General features: G+C 37.8%; 2 protein-coding genes across 9 annotated transcripts; both read left to right on the top strand.

Moving 5' to 3' along the window:
* The first annotated feature begins 779 nt into the window (after positions 1 to 779).
* Positions 780 to 7,270, top strand: LOC127423358 (josephin-1-like). Of its 7 annotated transcripts, XM_051667595.1 has the most exons (7): positions 780 to 946; positions 3,803 to 4,530; positions 4,616 to 4,744; positions 5,145 to 5,339; positions 5,679 to 5,765; positions 6,564 to 6,617; positions 6,871 to 7,270. In XM_051667595.1, exons 2-6 carry the CDS (start codon positions 4,247 to 4,249, stop codon positions 6,571 to 6,573), a joined length of 705 nt encoding a protein of 234 aa, XP_051523555.1. In that variant the 5' UTR covers positions 780 to 946; positions 3,803 to 4,246; the 3' UTR covers positions 6,574 to 6,617; positions 6,871 to 7,270. The 7 variants fall into 7 exon arrangements, with proteins under 7 accessions (XP_051523555.1, XP_051523558.1, XP_051523554.1 ...); XM_051667598.1 differs by lacking the exon at positions 5,679 to 5,765; XM_051667594.1 differs by having other exon boundaries at positions 6,564 to 7,270.
* Positions 7,271 to 8,795: 1,525 nt separating this feature from the next.
* Positions 8,796 to 20,389, top strand: LOC127422975 (chromobox protein homolog 7-like). 2 transcript variants are annotated; one of them, XM_051666925.1, is made up of 6 exons: positions 8,796 to 9,094; positions 12,658 to 12,701; positions 12,917 to 12,982; positions 13,099 to 13,165; positions 13,286 to 13,574; positions 19,611 to 20,389. In XM_051666925.1, exons 1-6 carry the CDS (start codon positions 9,026 to 9,028, stop codon positions 19,808 to 19,810), a joined length of 735 nt encoding a protein of 244 aa, XP_051522885.1. In that variant the 5' UTR covers positions 8,796 to 9,025; the 3' UTR covers positions 19,811 to 20,389. The 2 variants fall into 2 exon arrangements, with proteins under 2 accessions (XP_051522885.1, XP_051522884.1); XM_051666924.1 differs by having other exon boundaries at positions 13,259 to 13,574.
* Positions 20,390 to 21,019: the final 630 nt, after the last annotated feature.

Here is a 21,019-nt window from a genome sequence, read left to right as displayed (position 1 = left end):
CTATTTGGGAATGAGGTTGCTTACAAACTAGTAAAAAAAAAAAGCACTAGATAAAATGAAGATGTCAAAGTACATATGGGAAAGGAGGCAAAATCGGTATTAAAGAAGAAGTTAATAAACAAATGGCAAATAAGATGGGAAAATAGTAATACAGGAAGGTGGTGTTATAATATCATATAGTCAGTAGGGAGAGTAAACAGAAGGGAAGAAGTGTTATTATCTAGATTAAGACTGGGACATACAGTATTGAAATCATGTTGGCATTTATGGGTTTGCATGAAAATGGGTTATGTGATGTATGTGGTGTCTCTGAAACTGTATATTGTGTATTTTTTTTATATGTAGTAAGTCAAATGTGCATGGTAGCTTGTTATTTAATAGTTTTAAGAAAAAGCCAGTGAGGATTGAATATATTTTGGGAACAGGTTTGAAGGACAGACTGGTTTATAGGGCACTATTTAAAATTTTATATGACTCAGGTTTAGGATCTAGATTATAGTGTGTATGGATGGGGATACTCTACCTGATCTGGAGCAAGAGGAACTCAGTGTGGATACTAGAGGAGCTGAACACGCGCTAGCTGAAGCCTGGGTTCTGATTGGACCAGGGATTTGGGTGGAGTATGACACACCACTACAAGATTTAATTCAGACCCAAATAAGAAATAAGGTCCTTTGACCAGTGCATTAGGTGGCGACAATACTCATAAAGAGTGGATCGCCATTAAAAAAGAAGAAGACCGAGACAAGTTTCACAGTCCCATGGGATGCAACCTGCTCATGACGCAAGCCCTGACAAGCCAATTTTTGCGCATGCTCATGTTGAGCCACAGAGCTGCCAGAGAAAAAGTACAAGAGACAAAGGAATAAACAAGGTGTGGAGGCGATAACATCAACTTTGAGCAACGAAAGCAGCCCAGACTCTAAACAATCGCATGTAGGCAGAGGTAAGAGTTAGGAATGAATACATTGAGGTTTTAAAATGTAGTGTTTTGTCCATTGCTACCAAACGAGTAGCACGTAGCCAGAGTGTCACATTGGTATGAACGCAGTTGTTGTGATGAAATAAGAGAGAAATTTGGAGTGACGGCGTACAGATGTTCAGCATGTATCAAGATACATTTTTAAACATGTGCGTAAAGTGTTAAATATCGTTACTCATCGTAACCAAGTGCTATACACCCATCTAGTTAGCTGGCAGGAAGTTTCACAAATTCACATTAGCCTTAAAGGTATAGTTCACCCAAAATGTAAAATTCTTTAATCACTTATTCACCCTCATGCATCCCAGATGTGTATCGCTTTCTTTCTTCTGCAGAACGCAAACGAAGATTTTTAGAAGAATATCTTGAATGGGGTTCAAAACTTTGAAGGTCCAAAAAGCACATCAAGGCAGCATAAAAGTAAATCCATAAGCCTACATGGCTGTTTCTCAATGTCTGTTCTTTTTGCTTTCTTATGTTCTTGTCCACTTGTTTGACGTCTTCACCCACCTCAAAGAAAATGGTTATGAGGTTGTTGAATCAACATATGTACACCTCAAAACTCGCATAGATGCATTTTATGTCCTCATGTCATGCAAGTTTGCTCTTTCAAGGTAGTAAGCAAAGACTGATTTTCGCAAGAACGAGAACACGTTCTTTGTATTAAGAAACACCCCATGTCTTCTAAAGCGATCCAATCGATTTTGGGTGAAAACAGGCCAAAATGTAACTAATTATTTTACTGTACATATTGTCATTGCAGTCTCTTGGCATGATCATGATTTCAAGCATGATTACAGTTCCTAGCGCTTGACGCATGCACAGAGTGCTAGATGGCACTAGGAAGTGTAATCGAGCTTGAAATCATGATCGCCAAATAAGAATGCTGATGTCAAGATTTATAGTGTAAATTGAGTTACATATTGGTCTGTTCTTACCCAAAACTTGATTGGATTGCATTAGGGATGCACCGATACCACTTTTTCTCTTTCGATTTCATTATCAGAAATCTCAGTATCGGTCAATCCCGATCCGATACCAGTGTTGTTGTTTTTTTGCATAATCAGTTTAGAATATCTTTACATTATTGTGTGGAACTAATTGGGTGTGCTCTTTAATATGTAAAGAAACACAAACCTCTAACTACACATTATTTTAATATAAATGAATAGCTTATTAAGAAACACTTTATTATTAACTACTATATTGGATAATGTAGCAGCAAAATTAACAGTAATTCCAGACTTCAAGTCTTCAGCAGAAAAGAAACCAGTGTTTTATTTTTGCCTTTTTTTTTTTTTTTTTTTTTTTTTTTTTTATCCCAAAAATGTTTCAACTTGTATCTGGACTTTAAAGGATTCAGATCTATTTTTTTTTTGTTCAATTTAGTTGTAAGATATCAGTCCACTTTTTATTCACAGTTATTTTTTGGAACCCATTCAACATAAATGTTGTTATAAATTGTAAAAAAATAATAATGATGACAATAATAATATAATAATAAATTATTAATATTATTATTATTGACTTTTAAATACAGCAGTAATATATTTAAATCGTGCACTTTTTAAATCCTCACGCTTTTATTTTAACATTCTGAACTCTCCGAGAAGTCCTGTATGTGTCCGTTTGTAGGCAAGGTCACAGTAGTTTAATTCGCTTCTTATTCAAATTCTGATAAAATGCACCTCCAGTGCCGTTCTAAATCCATATTATAAGTGAACCGAACTATTGAGCATCTATATCTGAGATGCTGTTGAGTAGCGCTCAAATATTGTGCACTGCTGTGAAGGCTAAAAATTAGTGCCCGACTGATAATATCGGCCGATATTAGCCTTTCACCGGTATCGGCGTATATTTTACCGATATGATCAGTGTTCATTTCTAGAATTTGTTGACAATGTATAATAATAATAATGTCAAATATTCTTTGAAAAAAAATATTTAAGAAAGCAGCCTTCTGAGTACCTTTGCATAGTCATATCGGTGCAAAATCGGTGAACAATCCACATAGAAAAGGTCTGTTTTCATTCCAGCTCAAAAATTAACTATATCAGCCACCATATAGGTAATCGGAAAAATTTCCCCCTCTAAAATCTGTATCGGTCTCAAAAATCCCATATCGGTCGGGCTCTACTAAAAGTAGCCGCGAGTGCACCAGGCTGTGCGTGAGTTTGTCAACAGAGCAGCACCATTTACTAACACACTGGCGCTGTGCATACTATATATTTACTTATTAAACACAGCCTTTTGTGATTCACAGATTCACACTTTAATTGTGTTTTAATGGTTCTTTTATGTCATTTGAGCTTGACAGTAACGAACATGACTAACACACAGTATCGGATTTGAACTGGGCTCGTCGGACCGATACCCAGTCCGTATAAAAGCTTCAGTATCGGAGCCGAAGTATTGGATCAGTGCATTCCTAGATTGCATCTGAAGTCATGGATCAAACCACTGGAGTCTTATGGATTACTTTTCTGCTGCCTTTATGTACTTTTTGGAGCTTCAAAGTTCTAGTCACATTATATGGACCTACAGAGCTGAAATATTCTTCTAAAAATCTTTGCGTTCAGCAGAAGAAGAAAAAAGTCATACACATCTGGGATGTGGTGAGTAAATGAAAGTGTTTTCATTTTTGGGTGAACTATCCCTTTAAGTGGAGTAAAAGTTCATATTCTTGTCCCTTAGGTAAATGTTAATTAATGCTTTATTTTGGAGGAAATATGGTATGTCTTGTGTGTGTGTGTGTGTGTGTGTGTGTGTGTGTTTAAATCTCTTTCTGTATTTCTTTTTCACTCTTACTCCTTTGACAAGGTTTTCTCTGCATGACAGCAGTTCTCACGGTGTTGTGACTACTATGGCAGTTGTCTACCCTTCCAGGATTCTGCACTGCTGACCCATTTACTCCCAGTCAGCTGTACAAGTCAAGCTACAAGCCTTTTCCTCCCTGATGTCACCCAAAATGGAAAGAACTGCTTTGCCCTAGTGGTTGCAATGGTGCTTAGCATGTCTTCATGCAATAACAATATGAAGAACACAGAAAGAGGATTCAATCAAATTCTCAGCTTCTAAAAAGATACTACAGTTTCACAGACCACATTTGCTTTCCTTATTTCCTTTTTGATTCACTTTTAAATAAAAAGGTGCCCTGGCTAACCTTTTATCCCAGTAGCTACTTCCCCTCCCCTTGCCACTCATCCCAAGCAGCTGAGAGGTTGCTGTGGAGATGATAGTGGTGACATAGCAGCAGCAGCAGGAATGGGGAGTACTCCATATTCTGGTAAGGGGAGGGGGGTAGGGGGTTTTCAAGATTTTGGCTGTATGCCATGGAAGGTCAGCAAGCAGAAAGGAGAAGCTGGTGGTGGACGTGGGTCTGAGCTGGAGGAGAGACCGAATGCTGGAACACCTCCCACCTCCTCACAACCTCCTGTTATCTATCATGAAAAGCAGCATCGAGAACTGTGCGCTCTGCATGCCCTAAACAATGTCTTCCAGGATGGAGCAGCTTTCAGTAGGGATGCACTTCAGGACATATACCAGAGGTCAGTGTTAAAAATGTAGTGCTTCTAAAAGAGGCTGATTTTGACATTTCTTTTGGCTCAGTTCTGTTTCCTCTTTCTGTTACAGGCTCTCCCCAAGCACTTTGGTCACACCCCACAAGAAAAACATGCTGGGTAATGGCAACTATGATGTGAATGTCATCATGGCTGCATTGCAGACTCGTGGATTTGAGGCTGTTTGGTGGGACAAGAGAAGGTGCTTTTTTTTCCCCTTATGCTGTCATAATTTTTTCAGCCAAAAATTAAAATTCTCTTATCATTAATTCACCCTCATGTTTTTCCAAATTTGTAAGACTTTCTTTTATTTCATGGAACACAAAAATTGATGTTAGGCAGAATTCTAAGTACTGACAGCCTCGGTCACCATTCACTTTCATTGAATGGAGAAAAAAAAAAGATGCAATGAAAGTAAATGTTGATTGGGGCTGTCAATACTTAGCATTCTGTCTAACATCTCCTTTTGTGTTAAAAAAAAAAAAAAAAGTCATACAGGTTCAATGACTGACAATTTTTTTTGGCTGAACTATCCCTTTAAACAAACTGTCTGCTGAAGCCTTTCCATTCCCCACACTAAATCTGTATATGTTGTCCCATAGGGATGTTGGTAGCATTGCACTGCCGAATATCACAGGTTTCATCTTGAATATGCCATCGAATCTGCGCTGGGGGCCGCTGCGACTTCCACTCAAGCGCCAGCACTGGATTGGGGTTCGAGAGGTGGGAGGAGTCTACTATAACTTGGACTCAAAACTGCGCAGTCCACATGCTATTGGAACAGCCGATGAACTTAGGTAGGTGTGGAGTGCTTAAAGGGATAGTTCACCCAAAATCAAACTTGTCATCATGTACTCATCCTCTTGTTGTTTCAAACACGTACGACTTTTTTTTTTTTTTTTTTTCATGAAACACTAACGGAGATTTTAGACAGAATGTTATCCTCAGTCACCATTCACTTTAATTACATTTTTTTCCCATACAATGGAAGTAAACAGTAACCGAGGCTGTCATTCTGCCAAACATCTCCTTTTGTGTTCTACAGAAAGAAAGAAAGTTATTAAAAGCCACAATTTAACAAATTTTTCATGTGGAGGTGTGCTTTATCTTCACTAGACATTGTAATGATTTCACAGGAAGTTCTTGCATCACCAGCTTCGAGGGAAGAACTGTGAACTCCTATTGGTTGTGCCGGAAGAGGTGGAAGTCCACCAGACATGGAGGTCTGATAACTGATAAAAGTTTCAGATCACTTTTTTGGGGGGGGGGGGTTCTCCAGTTAATGCTCGGGAGGGAAATATGAGGTTCAATCAAGGAACCTTTTAAAGAGCAAATGGAGTTGCACTCAACCAGTCATGAAAGCAAACTGGTCAGACTTTGTTTACACACACACACACACACACACCCCCACAGCTGGACTCTTGCCATGGAGACTAAAACAGCACAGAACACACAGGGATATCACAAGACAACTAAACACTAAACTGATTTATGAGAATTTTGTTTGGTATTTGGGAATCTGATGCATTTTTGTATACAGTGATTATTTCTTTTACTTTGTACTGTTACTGACTTGAAAGTGAGTGGTAATGGAATAATTAGTGATGTGTTCTCCCTGTGCATCAATTCTCTCTTTTCGTGTGACTTCCCATGCATCCATCATGTGATTGTTTGAACTGTCCGCCACACATCTTAACTTCTCTTGCATTACAGGTCACAGTAAAAGGTATATATTTGGCCAACTGGATTTTTAACACAAGGGTGCATATGTACTTATTTGGTTCATGAACTTAAAGATTTAGAGAATGAACACCAAAAGCCCCTGCTTGACAATTTTTCTACATATTTAACGGAATAGTGACTGATGAGATGTCCAGTGTATCTCAGTACAGCATGGCACCACTGTTCCTGGATGTTCTGTGATGGTTTCTTATAACATTTATTATCAAAATGGTCACATGTTAATCTCTTACCATAAACTGTTGCTCTAAACAACACTCTGGTTTTAATGTTCTCGTTAGAAACATTTAGGCTTGCTGAATCATGGACTACTTGTAAGAACATAGCAGGAACAGGTGAGCATTGATAGAAAAAAAAAAAAAAGTTAAACTGCCAAAAACTCTGTACTTTAAAACAAGAGTTGTTCAACTCAAAGCTGAAAATATTTTTTACATAGAAAATGTAGTGAGAAGAAAATCAAGTTGAAATAAGAGATTGAAAAGTTGAGAGGATAGTTTCCTTCATTTCGATAATCTAGGCTTTTGCCGTGGATTATCCTTCATAAATTGTGATTGATATATGATTAACATGGCCTTAAACTGTTTACAGAGGGAGCAGAGTACACATTCAAAGGGAAGTCTATTAATGCATCTCAGGCAGATCCAACTTCAATTGAATTCACACTTGGACACCAATCTTCAGTCTTCACATGGTGTAAAACACTGCTTCACATGTAAAGATTGCAAAATTGTTATTAATACTCTAATCAGATACTACAATTTAAAAAGAACATTCCAAATTTCCATACACAGGGTGCTTTGTAAAACTGTAGAGATGAATAGGTTCCTTTGCCATGACAATCTAAATCCCCAGTGCCCCCCACCACCCTTTAAGGGGATAGGCACAACATGTGCTCATGCCATATTTTTCCATTCATATAAAATGCATATGATTGCACTTTATGTATGATGTAAAATGTGCTGTGACATTAAAATTGTCTTTGTATGTACACAGTGTAGTTTTGTTTTATTTACACTGTTCACACCATTTACATCTTTGAAGCAAATCTCTCCTTGCACACAATGTTGTTTTAAAATCCAGTGTTGGGGAGTAACAGAATACAAGTAATGGGATTACGTATTTAAAATACAAAATATAAGTAACTGTATTCCACTACAGTTACAATTTAAATAATTGGTAATTAGAATACAGTTACATTCAAAAAGTATTTTGATTACTGAAGAGATTACTTTGCATTTTATTGTCATTTGTTTCATTTAATATTTAGTCCTTTCAGATGGAAAACATTTATACATATAAATGATGCGATCCAAAGTGCATTTGAACAGCAGTGAAACACTTTCTTATGATGTGTTACATTCATACGAGCAGACAGAGAAGTTTGAAGTAAGTTTGGAGCAGAAGAAATAGAAATAAAACTTGTGTAAATTATCAGCTTTACACTAAGCTAAAATGCTATTTCTAGCCATTTTACATGCACTTGTTACCAGGCACAATCATATTTTTCTTTATCAAGAAAATCCATGTTAGGTCATATTTTTATTTTCTTCTCTAGTCACACATTTGATATTAGGGCAAAAATCTTATTCTTGATTAGAATTTTTTTTGTATTGTTTTTCTGTAAAAATATTTTTAAAAATCCTTAAAGTTGCACTCAGTAACTTTTTTATTTGTGTCATCTTGGACTTACACTGACACCTAGTGGCTTGGCTGCAGCATCATTTAAAATCAATAGTTTTTAGTTTCAGATGCCATTGTAGAAATTCAGCCATGATTACTTTAATCAGTGAGTGAAAGTGTCAAATATCAGGACAGTTACTGAGATTAAGCAAGTAATATTCAGCTGGTCATCTGATTCTAACATGTGCGGACCCTCTCCATGAAGAAAACAGCTTTATAAGGTCACTGATATAACTGGAGTCTTCATTTTAATGTGAGTGGCCATGATTTCCTACATATACTGCAAAATTAAAATTCATGTCTTTAGGAAAAAATGACTGAGTACACCTTTAAAAGGAGATCAATTTGATTGATCTTGTTTTAGAAACAACACTGCATAATATATTTATGTTTTTCAGAGAATGTATTTTTAACATGTGTATTTCGTCTTACTGTACTGGCAGAGTTTTTATAGTCAAAACAAGTGAAAAAATCTACCAGTGCTGAAGAAGTAATCCAAAGTATTTAGAATACGTTACTGACCTTCAGTAATCTAACAGAATACATTACAAATTACATTTTACAGCATGTAATCTGTAATCTGTAGTGGAATACATTTCAAAAGTAACCCTCCCAACCCTGTTAAAATCTCAGTTGCTCATAATATCACTGAGAAAAATTATGGATAGTTATTGTATTGAAAATAGACTATTTTCAAAGGGAACATCTAAATGGGATGTTTAATAGTAAAGCCATATAAACTCTGCACATAATATAAATATACTGTGGCACTTGCTGGTATTTGTGTGGCGTAAGCGAGTCAGTCCGCTTTGTGGCGCACGGGGGCGCGCTGCAGATGTGTCGCAGATTTAAAAAGTCACTTCTCGGATCAAGTACAAGGAAACGCAGCAGTGCAAAGCATGAAATATTGAATTATAAACACAGCAGCGGAAGAGAGGGAAGGTGTGCAGGAAGAGAAGACAGACAGTGTGATTTACAGTTCATAGTTACTTTAACGACAGCAAGGGAAAGTACAAGGATTTCTTGACAATCACTTCAGTATTTTAGGAGAACAACTTAGCCGATGGAACTGTCAGCAGTTGGTGAGCAAGTGTTTGCTGTGGAATCAATCATTAAGAAAAGAGTGAGAAAGGTAAGTGAATGCGTGTGTAGCTGTGTGTTGTTGACAGTGTCTGTGCCTGCTTGGATGATTTGACAGCATTGGATTTTAGGCAAACCAATGCACTCATGCATAACTGTCCCCACCGGAATAAAGTTGGCTTGATGCTTGATGTTTTTCAGACATTCAGCCTCGAGAAACTTAAATAGATTATTCAACGTTGAGCATAATGACATAATTTTTTTTAATTTAAATTTCATTAGAGTGCAGAAGAGAGAACACAACGTAGTTTGTCGTAATCCGCCTTGTTATATTGCAATGCATAGATGTTATAAATGTGTTGAACTGTCGCTGGAGCACAGAAGAGACTGTCTGTAAAGTACGCCCCAGGAGAAAAAACGTGCAATGGCTCCGTCATCGGGATGACTCACAACTGAAGACCTTAAATGGTGCACCAAGATCCGTGGAACAAGCAGAAATATATGTCTATTTTTATTTATTTGTATATGACAAATATAAGTTTAACAATAATGGTGCCTGAGAGGGTAATGAATAAAACGGAAAATAAAAAACGATGCTGGGTTTATGGAAAAGTCTCTGTACTAAGGGACTGTGCATGTCTCAAAAATATAATGTGTTTTATTCAAGATGCATATATGGAGTTGCCAAATAATTAATATCTGTTATGGAGAGATTATATGAAGAACTGATGAGGAATCAGTAGTGGTTGCATAGTACTTTTATGAGAGAAAAGAGGGCTTTGAGTATTCAGCATTATTCGTGAGAATATATACTATACTGTATACTATGTATACTATTTCATCATGAAAAACTATTCTCAGACCATTTATACTCATATATACTTTTATACTCAATTCAACATATTTTGTTAAAGTGCACACCTCTTTGGAATTTGTTAGCACATCTTTATAATGTTTACTTTTTCTTTCTCAGTTGCATTCATTCTACCTATGAGAGTAAAACCAAACCCAAATTGTACCTCTAGGTGGCAATGCACATCCACTAGATATTGGATGAAAACTATAGATTTTACATTATTTTCTACAATTTTAAGGTGTCAGTAGTATTTATTCTCCAATGAAGGATCCACATTTATATACACTCTGGCACTTTATTAGGAACACCTGTACACCTACGATTATCTGATCAGCCAATCATGTGGCAGCAGTGCATAAAATCAAGCAGATATGGGTCAGGAGCTTCAGTTAATGTTCACATCAACCATCAGAATGGGGAAAGAGTGTGATCTCCATGATTTCAACTGTGGCATGATTGTTGGTGTCAGACGAGCTGGTTTGAGTATTTCTGTAACTGCTGATCTCTTGGGATTTTCATGTGGAACAGTCCAGAGCAGGGGTACTCAATTAAAGTTCCAAGAGGTCCGGTCTCTATATTTCCTTCCCAGCAAAGATCCGGATAATAATATGTAGCTTACATGGTGTCAGTAGTTATATGGCTAGGAAATTATGTATCTTTTTTTGAATTTTTTTTATAACTTGCCACGTTGGCAGCAATAGTACTTTGTTAAAAACAAAAAAGGATGAAAAAAAAAATCCTGATGATGACATTGGGAGCCCAGAGACAGCTAAAGCAGTGGGTCTGTGTGATCTTTTCTTCCAAAAAGATCAAAATATTTAATCAAGACTTCATCAGTCGAGGGAACTTGGATATAAATATTAAAAGATAAGATCAATAGATCGTTTTGAAGCTAAATGACAGCAGTCCAGTTTTTGTGTTGAAATATTTTTACATTCAGAATCTATACCTATGTATGGGACATAGGATGCCTTTTGACAGATAAAATAATACTGTGGGTTCAGGGGTGTCCCCTGAGAGAAAATGTATAAAAATGTAAAAGTATGAATGGTCCATTTTTATATTTTACTTAGAGAATCTACTAACAACAAACAAACAATTTACATAACAACAGTGAAGCATTAAATAGGTGTTTGCTTAATTTAAGTATAAATAGGCTTTCCTTGCCATAGTGACATCTCACAAAATTAGAACAAAAATCTGTTTGTTTATTATGAAAAGCTCGTAACATGCTGTTTAATAAAGCTAAATTTAGAAGAAAAAAAAACGTTATAGTCTAAAGGCGGTACGTTAACTTGTCCTGACACAGACCTGGCTTAGCTGAACTTTCTGAATCACATATCAGACAGATGAAGATAGTTTCACTTTGCTTTGTTTTTGTTTTCTGCAGTTTCTTTAGGCGAAAGATGCCAGTATCTGTAGTGGTGTCTCCGCTACTGTTGTTAAAATAGCCGCACCTGCAACTCATATGCACAGTAAATTAGGCTTTATGCGGCGACTCCGCTCTGCACAATCAGATAACTAGCACAAAGATTCGGATCCGGACCAGAGTCTGCCTATTGAGTACCCCTGCTCTAGAGTTTACTCAGAATGGTGCCAAAAATATCCAGCAAGCGGCAGTTTTGTGGACGAAAACACCTTATTGATGAGAGAGGTCAACGGAGAATGGCCAGACTGGTTCGAGCTGACAGAAAGGCTACGGTAACTCAGATAACCACTCTGTACAATTGTAGTGAGCAGAATAGCATCTCAGAATGCACAACACGTCGAAACTTGAGGCAGATGGGCTACAACAGCAGAAGACCATGTCGGGCACTTGAATAGGACCATAGTGGCCCTAATAAAGTGCTCAGTGAGTGGATGTGAGAGTAAAACCACTTTAAGATATTGAATATATGTATAGAAGCATTTCACGCATCTTGTGTGCATTGCTCTTCTTTTTGAGTTGTGTGTTTTTAAATGACAGAGTCATATCAATACTTTGTAGATGGTCCCTATTTTGTTTCAGCAACTGCACAACACATTATAACATACCTGTATATGCGTTGCAATACAGGTGGACTGAATTAAACTGAGATGTCTAATCTATTACTGATTCTTATCATTATCTAATGCAATTCACATAAACACATTTTTATGCCATTATGCCAACCTGCGATTGCGAATGATATTGAAGTTGGCTGAATGTCTAACAAATATTAAAGCTCAAACGTCATCAACTTTATTTTTGTCTCAAGTCGCACATGTTATGGGACAGTACACAAACGTCCCCCTTAGAATAACATTAAAGTGTATGTCTGAATAATCTCTGTGGACACATATCACATTTGGAATATTGTGGTGATGAGAGTGAGGTAGACTACGCAGTTTTATTTTCCATTGGGCTTCAATAACTAAGGTAAATTTGGACCTTTCGGACGCAGTCGACAGGACCTTCTATCTAGAACACTGTAGTTATGGTAATAAGTGTACATAGCTCTTAATTGTTTTGCAGTAATATTAAAAACATGTATCTAACAAAATAACAAGTTACAATGGTACCTTCCTCCTCTCTTATGAAAATATGTAAATTAGGAGTGTGTTAAAATAAAAAGGGGGGACTAGTTTAGGGGTCATTTTCTTTATGATGTCAGAGTCCCATTACATCATCTTTTGTAAAAAAAAAAAAAAAAAAAAAAAAAAAAACTGGAAAATTCTGCATTGAAAAGAAAAAATAATAATGTTTTTTCTCTCTATTTTATTTAATTTTCACATTTAAGGGGCATGTAGAGTATTTGTTGAAGTGGAAGGGGTGGCCTCCGAAGTAAGTGTTTTTTTTGTTGTTGTTTTTTTTACATCAGAAAATGGACAACAACAGAATTAAACTTTATTTTCTAAATTCCTAAACTGAAATTTATTGATAGTTTTACCACTATTACCATTGTCTAGAAGCTTTGGAATTTTATGGAAATGTATGGAATATTTGTTTACAATTTTTTTTTGCATGCTCATCTAATTAAATATGTATATGTGACATAGGTACAGTACATGGGAGCCAGAGGAGCACATCCTAGACCCTCGACTGGTTTTAGCCTATGAGGAGAAGTGAGCAATTACTGTATAAAAAAAGAGCACTTCTTCAACAGTGAATTTTCCCTATTAACCACTAGTGTCTGAATCTGTCCCGACTGCTTTTTCTTATTATTTCTAATTTCAAACAGAGAACAGAGAGACAGATCAGTGGGCTGGCGTAAAAGAGGGCCAAAACCAAAAAGACTGCTCATGCAGGTAATTAAAACACCTAATTCCTCATTTCTGTGATTGTTTCTTTTCTAAACATTGTCTTTAAGTCTTGTCTACCCACATATTCCTCTCCCAAAGAGGAACATTTACACAATGGATCTACAGAGTGCACACCAAGGTGCAGAGAATTCATCTGCACAACTGCCTCCTTCAGTGACACGACCGCTTGACCCACAGTTCGGCGTTGTGGATGAGAGGTTCCACTCCACGGGGGCATGTATATATCGTGGATTAACCCACCACAAGAGAAAGAAGAAAGCATCCAGAGATACTTCTGAGGAAGAATGGGATAGAAGAGAAGAAGATTATGATGAGGGGGTTATAGAGGAGGAGGATGAGGTGGAGGAAGACACAAGACAGGAAGGAACTAAAACTGGCAGCAACACTTTAAACAGTAAGTGTGTTAGTTGGTCAGAGGGCAGGCGTATTCGTCACTTTGACCTAATTTGATATCAAGACTGCAGTGCTCTTTCTGGCACTAAACCACAACAGCAAGTAAATCTCTTTTTTCTTCCTACTTGAGTAGATCTATGATAAAGTAGGTGTTTGTTAGACTTGAAAATTCAAGGAACATCTACTTATTTTTTAGTTTTAGTTTTTGATGAAATCAAATCTGGAGTTTGTGTGGCTTTTAGTCCATTTCTGTTAGCTTTTAGGTAATCTATATGCAGTGCTGGGAAATGGATTACATGTAATCTGGATCATGTAATCAGATTACAAAGATCAAGTACTTGTAATCAGACCACATTACATTTTAAAATACCCATAATCAGATTACAGTTACTTTTGTATGGATAATGTGATTACATATTATTAAGGCAACGGCAGTAAATTATTCATAATTGTTGTTATTAACAATTTTTATAGATTCCATGCAGCAAACCAAATATACATAACAGAAAATGCAACATCAAACCACATGAAATCATAACTATTAACCCCCCACCCCCACCCGACACAAACAAGCACTCCAGTGGTCAAAAGCCAACTGACAAAGACACACAGATAGATAATAAAACAGAAAATAATAAAACAGACATAAAAAATAATAATAATAATAAAAAAAAAAAAGGCTGCCCCTCCCTGAAAGCCCTCCAAAAAGGCCAGATAGCCGCCCCACTTCCTGATGTATATATCCAGGTCGCCCAGCCTTTTATATACCATCTCCTCAAACACCGCCACCCTGCCCAACTCGACGCACCACTCACAAAATGAGGGCGCACCAGATGACCTCCATCCCCTGAGGATTACCCGCCTGCCAATCATCACGCTGGTCAGGTCCCAGCTCTCCATATATCTATCACCCACATTCAGGACCGCCCCATCACCCAAAACACACAGTGTGGGGCAAAATGAAAACCGAGTGTCAACCACATCACACACGAAGCTCTGAACCCTCTTCCAAAACTCTTGGATCTTAACACATCCCCAAAAAACATGGGTTGTGTCCCTGTCTTCTGATTGGCATCGCCAATAGGTGGGTGTGTCCAATAGAATCGATGCAAAACCTTAAATTGCATAAGGCGCACCCTTGCATCTCTAGATGTAGACTTGATGTTTTTAGAATTTTAGCCCACACTCCCTCCACCAATACCAAGTTTAAATCTATCTCCCATAATGTCTTGAGAGAAGTTGAAGCTCCATCCCCCAGACTCTAAATTAGCAGGGAGAAATACACTGATACCTTATGACCTTTTCCAAAAGCAGTAATCACCACTCCCAGAGTATTTGCTGCTTTAGGGGGGTGTATGCTACTCCCAAAAATAGTACAGAGCAGGTGACGCAGCTGTAAATACCTGAAGAACTGAGATCTGGGAATCCTAAAATGTTGAACCATTTGTTCAAAAGTTCTCAGCACTCCACTCTCATATAGGTCACTGAACGTATTAACCTCCCTCACAGTCCACTCCGACCAGCAGAAAGGGGACTTATACGTAATTTTGTGTTCCGCCATATGCTTGAGGCAACATTTAAATAAATGTAAGAATTAAACACTCTGGACACTTTTGTCCATGCCGCATGCAAATGCGAGATAACAGGGTGTGACTTAACTTCTCTGGTTAGTTTAATAGATAGGCTTTGCAATGGCAAAATAGGGGCAAGAAATTTCTGTTCGATACAAAACCAGGGAGGGGCTCTCTCAGGTGGAAGCGACCAATGTGCCAAATGTCTGAGACCGAATGCATAATAATAAAACAAAATCTTGGGTAGGCCTAGCCCACCTTTCTCAATCAGTCTATGTAACGTATTGAAATGTAATCTGGGATGCTTACCATTCCAAATGAAGGACTTCGCTATACTATCAGATTGCTTGAAATAAGAGAGGGGACATCTATAGGGAGAGATTGTAGCAGGTAGTTGAATTTTGTAATATACAATTCATTTCTATAACATTAACCTTCCCAATCATAGATAAATGTAATGAAGCCCACCTGCCCACATCGCTCAAAAACCTTTTTATTATGGGGTCGAAATTAACTAACTAAATCACACAAATGTGCTAGGAATAAGATGCCCAAATACTTAATGCCCTGTTTTTGCCACTGGAAGGCGCCTGGCTGAAAAGCTGTTACTGGGCAGTACGCTGTCAGAGGCAAAGCTTTGGATTTAGACCAAATGACACTGTATCCTGAGAATGTAGAAAAGGAATGAATAATTCTGTGGAGGCAAGGCATAGATCTAGTGGGGTCGGAGACAAATAATAAATATCATAAGCAAAAGCTTATGTGCCATACCTCCCGCCACCACTCCTGGAAAATCATCTTCCTTTCTTATCGCAGCTGCTAATGGTTTCAGGGCAAGACAGAACAATAATGGGGAAAGAGGGGAACTCTGCCGAGTGCCCCTATCCAGAGTAAAATAATCTGAAATTAATCCATTCGTTTGTACCACAGCTACTGGGTGTCTAAAAAGTAACTTAATCCATCCAATAAAAGTATTCCCAAACCCGTATATTTCCAAAACCTTAAAAAGATAATCCCATTTTACCATATCAAATACCTTTTTGACGTCAAGTGAGATGGCAGCGACCGGAGTCTGATCATTCGCCACTGACCACATGATATTGATGAAACGCCTAATGTTATCAGCGTCCCCAAATAAACCCCACCTGATCTAATGTATAAGAGATGTCATAACTTAATCGATTAGCCAACATTTTTGACAATATTTTTACGTCTAGCTGGATCAGGGAAATTGGATGGTAACTCTTACACGCTTGGATCTTTGTCCTTTTTAAGAATCAGACTGATCCGGGCTTGTGTCATGGTTGGCAGAAGCTTTCCATTCTTTAATGATTCCGTATAAACTACGAACAAAAGTGGAGCCAGTTCTGTAGCATAAGATCTAAAAAAACTCAGTGGCAAAGCCATCTGGCCCCGGAGCCTTGCCTGTAGGTAAGGCCTTAATTACCTCGTCAAGCTCCTCCAAGGTTATCTCAGAATCAAGAGGATTTTTTTGCTCATTCGTCAGTTTAGGGAGTTCTAATAGTTCCACAAAGTTTCTAATATCTTCATCAGTGGAACTATAGAGATCAAGGTAGAATTTTTAAAAAGCATTATTGATATCAGTGGCCAAGGTAAAAATTTCACCACCAGCGGATTTCACTGAGGGAATGGTAGAAAAAGACTCACTCTGCTTTATATATCTAGCCAAAAGCTTCCCTGCTTTGTCCCCCGAACAAATAACCAAAATTCCACCTTCTGCGACAAAATAGTATTATATCTGTATTTCAATTGGGTCAATTCTCTGAGGCCATCAGACGACATTCGGCGTTTCAGCTCTGCCTCGGCACTTTTTATATTCTCTTACAACTCCACGAGTTCTCGTGCTTTGGATTTTTTGATGAATGAGGCATACTGTATGATCCAACCCCTAAGAACCACCTTAAGTGCCTCCCAAGCCACGCCCACAGAGGATACTGAGGTCCAGTTGGTCTCCATATAAACATTGATTTCAGCCTTTAACATTTGTTGGAAATCAGGATTTTGCAAAAGGGATACATTAAAGCGCCAACTATATGATTTCTTTTTCTCCATGTGTGGCAACACCTCTAAACTCATCAGGGCATGATCTGAGACTAAAATGTTTCCAATTGAGCAATCTACAACAGATGAAATGAGGGACCAAGATTTTTACACATCCTGTGAAGAGTCAATGTTGCTCTAGGGGGCTTGCACACTTTTGCTTCACTATGATCAAGGACTGAGTCCATCAAAAGATTAAAGTCTCCTCCCAATATTATATCATGAGGAGTGCCATTGACTTGCAACATCCCTTCAAGATCTATAAAAAAGCCCTGATTAGGTACGTAAATATTCGCCAAAATCAACCTTTGCCCCTGAATTTCTGCTAAAACAATAATGACTCTTCCTAATTTATCTTTAATCTGTTTAAGACATTTGAATTATAGATGTTTACTTATCAATGTAATGACTCCCCTGCTCTTACTTGAGCCAGCACTAAAGAAAACATACCCACCCCATATCTTCCCAAATTTTTCAGCTTCCTGTGGGGAAAGATGCGTTTCTTGAAGAAACACTATATCATATTTCTTATGTTTAAGAAGAGAAATAACTTTCCTTCTTTTTATGGGGTGCCCCAACCCATTCACATTCCACATGCAGAGAGACAATCCACTCATATTAACTTTTGATATTTTGACATATTAGAGAAATTATATTGTGTGTCAAAAATAAAATTATAAAGACCACATTCCACATTAGGGCAACAATCAAACCCCAGAACAGAAAAAATTAAAATAAATAAATAAATAAATGGCCTGTTCTTCAGGCAGTCAAACTCACTCCAATGCCCTGCAAGAAATATTTCACAAAACCAACTCCAGCCAACAGGAGGCATAAGCACCCAAAATGAGCAGATTCATCCACAAGCTGTCCCAAAGAAATTATATTACACAAAACAAACTCCAGCCACTAGGCGGAACCAGCACAAAAAGAAACGAAAAAGGCGCTCAGTTTCCTCGGACAGTCGAGTGTATGTTCAGTGAGACAGGTCGACTAGGCGGCAACAAGAAAATCACCAAATGGCTCACTCAATGTTATTATGTAGGCCAATGCTTGCTGTGGGCATGTACATATTTTGCGGCCATCCTTAGCATCTATTCTCAGTTTAGCCGGAAACAACAGAGCAAAAGCGATCTTCCGTTGATGTAAGAGTTTCTTGCATTCCTTGAATCAATCACGTTTCTCTCTTGTCAAATTCGCAAAGTCTGGGAACAAGAAAATGTTGTAGTTTTTCCAAGAAAGCCTTCCTTTACTCCTCGCCTCACGCAACACGAGATCTTTATCGGATGATCTCAGGAATTTGGCCAGAATTGATCGGGGCCTGTCTCCCTCATCGGATCTGTGAGTCGGGACTCTGTGAGTTTGCTCGATTTCCAGCTTATGGCCTGTTATGTCGAGCAGACTCGGGAAGAGCTCGTCTAGGAATTTCACCATATCTCGGCCTTCCTCATGCTCAGGAATTCCAACAATTCGGACATTGTTTCGTCGATTACGATTCTCCAAATCCTCCAGTTTTTCCCAAACGCTTTCCAAATCCACCTTGGTCACTAGCGGATTAGCAGTTTCTTTCAGTTCACCGTCCGAATTGGGTCCGGGGCTTTCGGCCTGCCACTGAGGGGAATCAGCTTGAGCATGTAAGTGTCTTTTAATGTCTCCAGAGCCCGAGGAGTTTGAATTTTTTAACACATTGTCTTCCTAGAACATTTAAGAAGCAGGGTGTATCAAATCTCACCAGTTTATGACACAAATAGTAATAAAATTAGCAAAGTGCGCAGAGCTCTCCGTTCACACGTCTGCTCCTCGCATGGTGTCACGTGACCGCTCATTCATAATTGTTTAACTTTACATTGCATATATAAACTTCTGACAACATTATTTAAAAATGGTACAGATTATCCTACTAAAATGCATGTGACATTAAATAAACAAAAGTTTGGTCAGAGGTAATCCAAAAGTAATCCAATTAGATTACCTAAAACCATTAAGAGATTACATAACTGATTACAATTTTAGCCATGTCATTTGTAATCATTACCAGATTACAATTCCGAAGTAATCTACCCAGCATTGTCTATATGCTAGTGTTCTCCTAAAAGTTGACAAATTTTACTTTTTGCAGATATGCATATTTAAAATTGGCAGTCTTTCTCTGGCAGAAGGACCAAAAATATTGATGACTCATCTTGCAGTCACTCATTTTTTCAATAGAAATATATTCACACAGGAATGGAAACTGCTTTCCAGTTTCATGGGGTTTTTAATGCATGTGTTGTTACTTAAATTTGATTGCCTAAAACAATACCACCACCTATACAATGCATGACTATTCATGATCATGTTTATTTGACATTGAAATCATATGAGGAATTTGTTTATATGTATAAAATTTACTCTCACTGTCTCAGAGCATATCAGAACAGGAGGCTGGAGTCCAACCACTGAATCAGAGAAAACAACTGCATCTGCTTTGTCAGAGCACTGGAGTCCAGTTATAGGCCCAGAGGAGGTAACTGTGACTGATATCACCATCAACTCACTAACAGTGACTTTTAGAGAGGCCTTGGTTGCAAGAGGCTTCTTCGGTAGCTGGGATCTGGAGTTCTAATATGACGAGGAGAAGGTGAGGTGAGGATGGTGAGAGTGAAAGAGAATTGGTACGTCCGTTTTAGCAGTGTTTACTATGTTGCATGCTTTCCGACAGTGTTTCCGACTAAGTCCATCTGTGCTGCAGATACAGTATGAAACATATTTTTCATCATATACATGTATTTGCACTATAAGTGTTCTTTTGCACTATTGTGCACTGTTCTAGTGCACTATCAAACCCTCCAAAATGGTTTTTCAGGTTTGTGATTGGATCACAGTAAAGTCTTTATCATTTCTTGCTATTTAATTCCCAATTAATGATGAGAGTATGACAAAATCTTGAAATTCTCAATGTTAGGCATAGTCATATTGTCCATAAAACAAATTTAAAGCCAGTGTTCAGATGCTGGTATGTAACATGATCTTCTGTTTTCCTGTGCTGTGCAGTGAAGTTTAGAGAATTTCAACTAAGATAAACTCCATTTGGTGTGCTCATGTACTTGCATAATTACAGTGCTAGGACAAAATAATAATAAGCACAATTAAATATTCTTAAAGACAAGCTGCCTATATATATATATATATATATATATATATATATATACATACATATACACACACACACACACACACACACACACACACACACACTGGCGGCCAAATGTTTGGAATAATGAACAGATTTTGCTCTTATGGAAAGAAATTGGTACTTTTATTCACCAAAGTGGCATTCAGCTGATCACAATGTATAGTCAGGACATTAATAACATGAAAAATTACTATTACAATTTGAAAAGAAAAAATCAGAACTTCTTAAACTACTTCAAAAAGTTCTCATCAAAAAATCCTCCACATGCAGCATTGACAGCTTTGCAGATCCTTGACATTCTAGCTGTCAGTTTGTCCAGACACTCAGGTGACATTTCACCTCACACTTCCTGTAGCACTTGCCATAGATGTTGCTGTCTTGTCGGGCACTTCTCACGCACCTTAGAGTCTAGCTGATCCCACAAAAGCTCAATGGGGTTAAGATCCATAACACTCTTTTCCAATTATCTGTTGTTCAATGTCTGTGTTTCTTTGCCCACTCTAACCTTTTCTTTTTGTTTTTCTGTTTCAAAAGTGGCTTTTTCTTTGCAATTCTTCTCATAAGGCCTGCACCCGAGTCTTCTCTTTACTGTTATACTTTAAACTGGTGTTGAGCAGGTAGAATTCAATGAAGCTGTCA

The sequence above is a fragment of the Myxocyprinus asiaticus genome, chromosome 32 (assembly GCF_019703515.2).
Source record: "Myxocyprinus asiaticus isolate MX2 ecotype Aquarium Trade chromosome 32, UBuf_Myxa_2, whole genome shotgun sequence".
NCBI lineage: Eukaryota > Metazoa > Chordata > Actinopteri > Cypriniformes > Catostomidae > Myxocyprinus > Myxocyprinus asiaticus.
Note: the sequence above shows the minus strand (reverse complement) of the source record. Positions and strands in the feature narration are given on the sequence as shown.

Coding starts and splice junctions, on each gene's coding strand:
- LOC127423358 (XM_051667591.1), top strand. CDS start 4,247: ATGGGGAGTACTCCATATTCTGGTAAGGGGAGGGGGGTAGGGGGTTTT. Junction 4,531..4,615: donor CTTCAGGACATATACCAGAG/GTCAGTGTTAAA, acceptor TTTCTGTTACAG/GCTCTCCCCAAGCACTTTGG. Junction 5,340..5,678: donor GGAACAGCCGATGAACTTAG/GTAGGTGTGGAG, acceptor ATGATTTCACAG/GAAGTTCTTGCATCACCAGC.
- LOC127422975 (XM_051666924.1), top strand. CDS start 9,026: ATGGAACTGTCAGCAGTTGGTGAGCAAGTGTTTGCTGTGGAATCAATC. Junction 12,702..12,916: donor TGGAAGGGGTGGCCTCCGAA/GTAAGTGTTTTT, acceptor TATGTGACATAG/GTACAGTACATGGGAGCCAG. Junction 13,166..13,258: donor CAAAAAGACTGCTCATGCAG/GTAATTAAAACA, acceptor CCTCTCCCAAAG/AGGAACATTTACACAATGGA.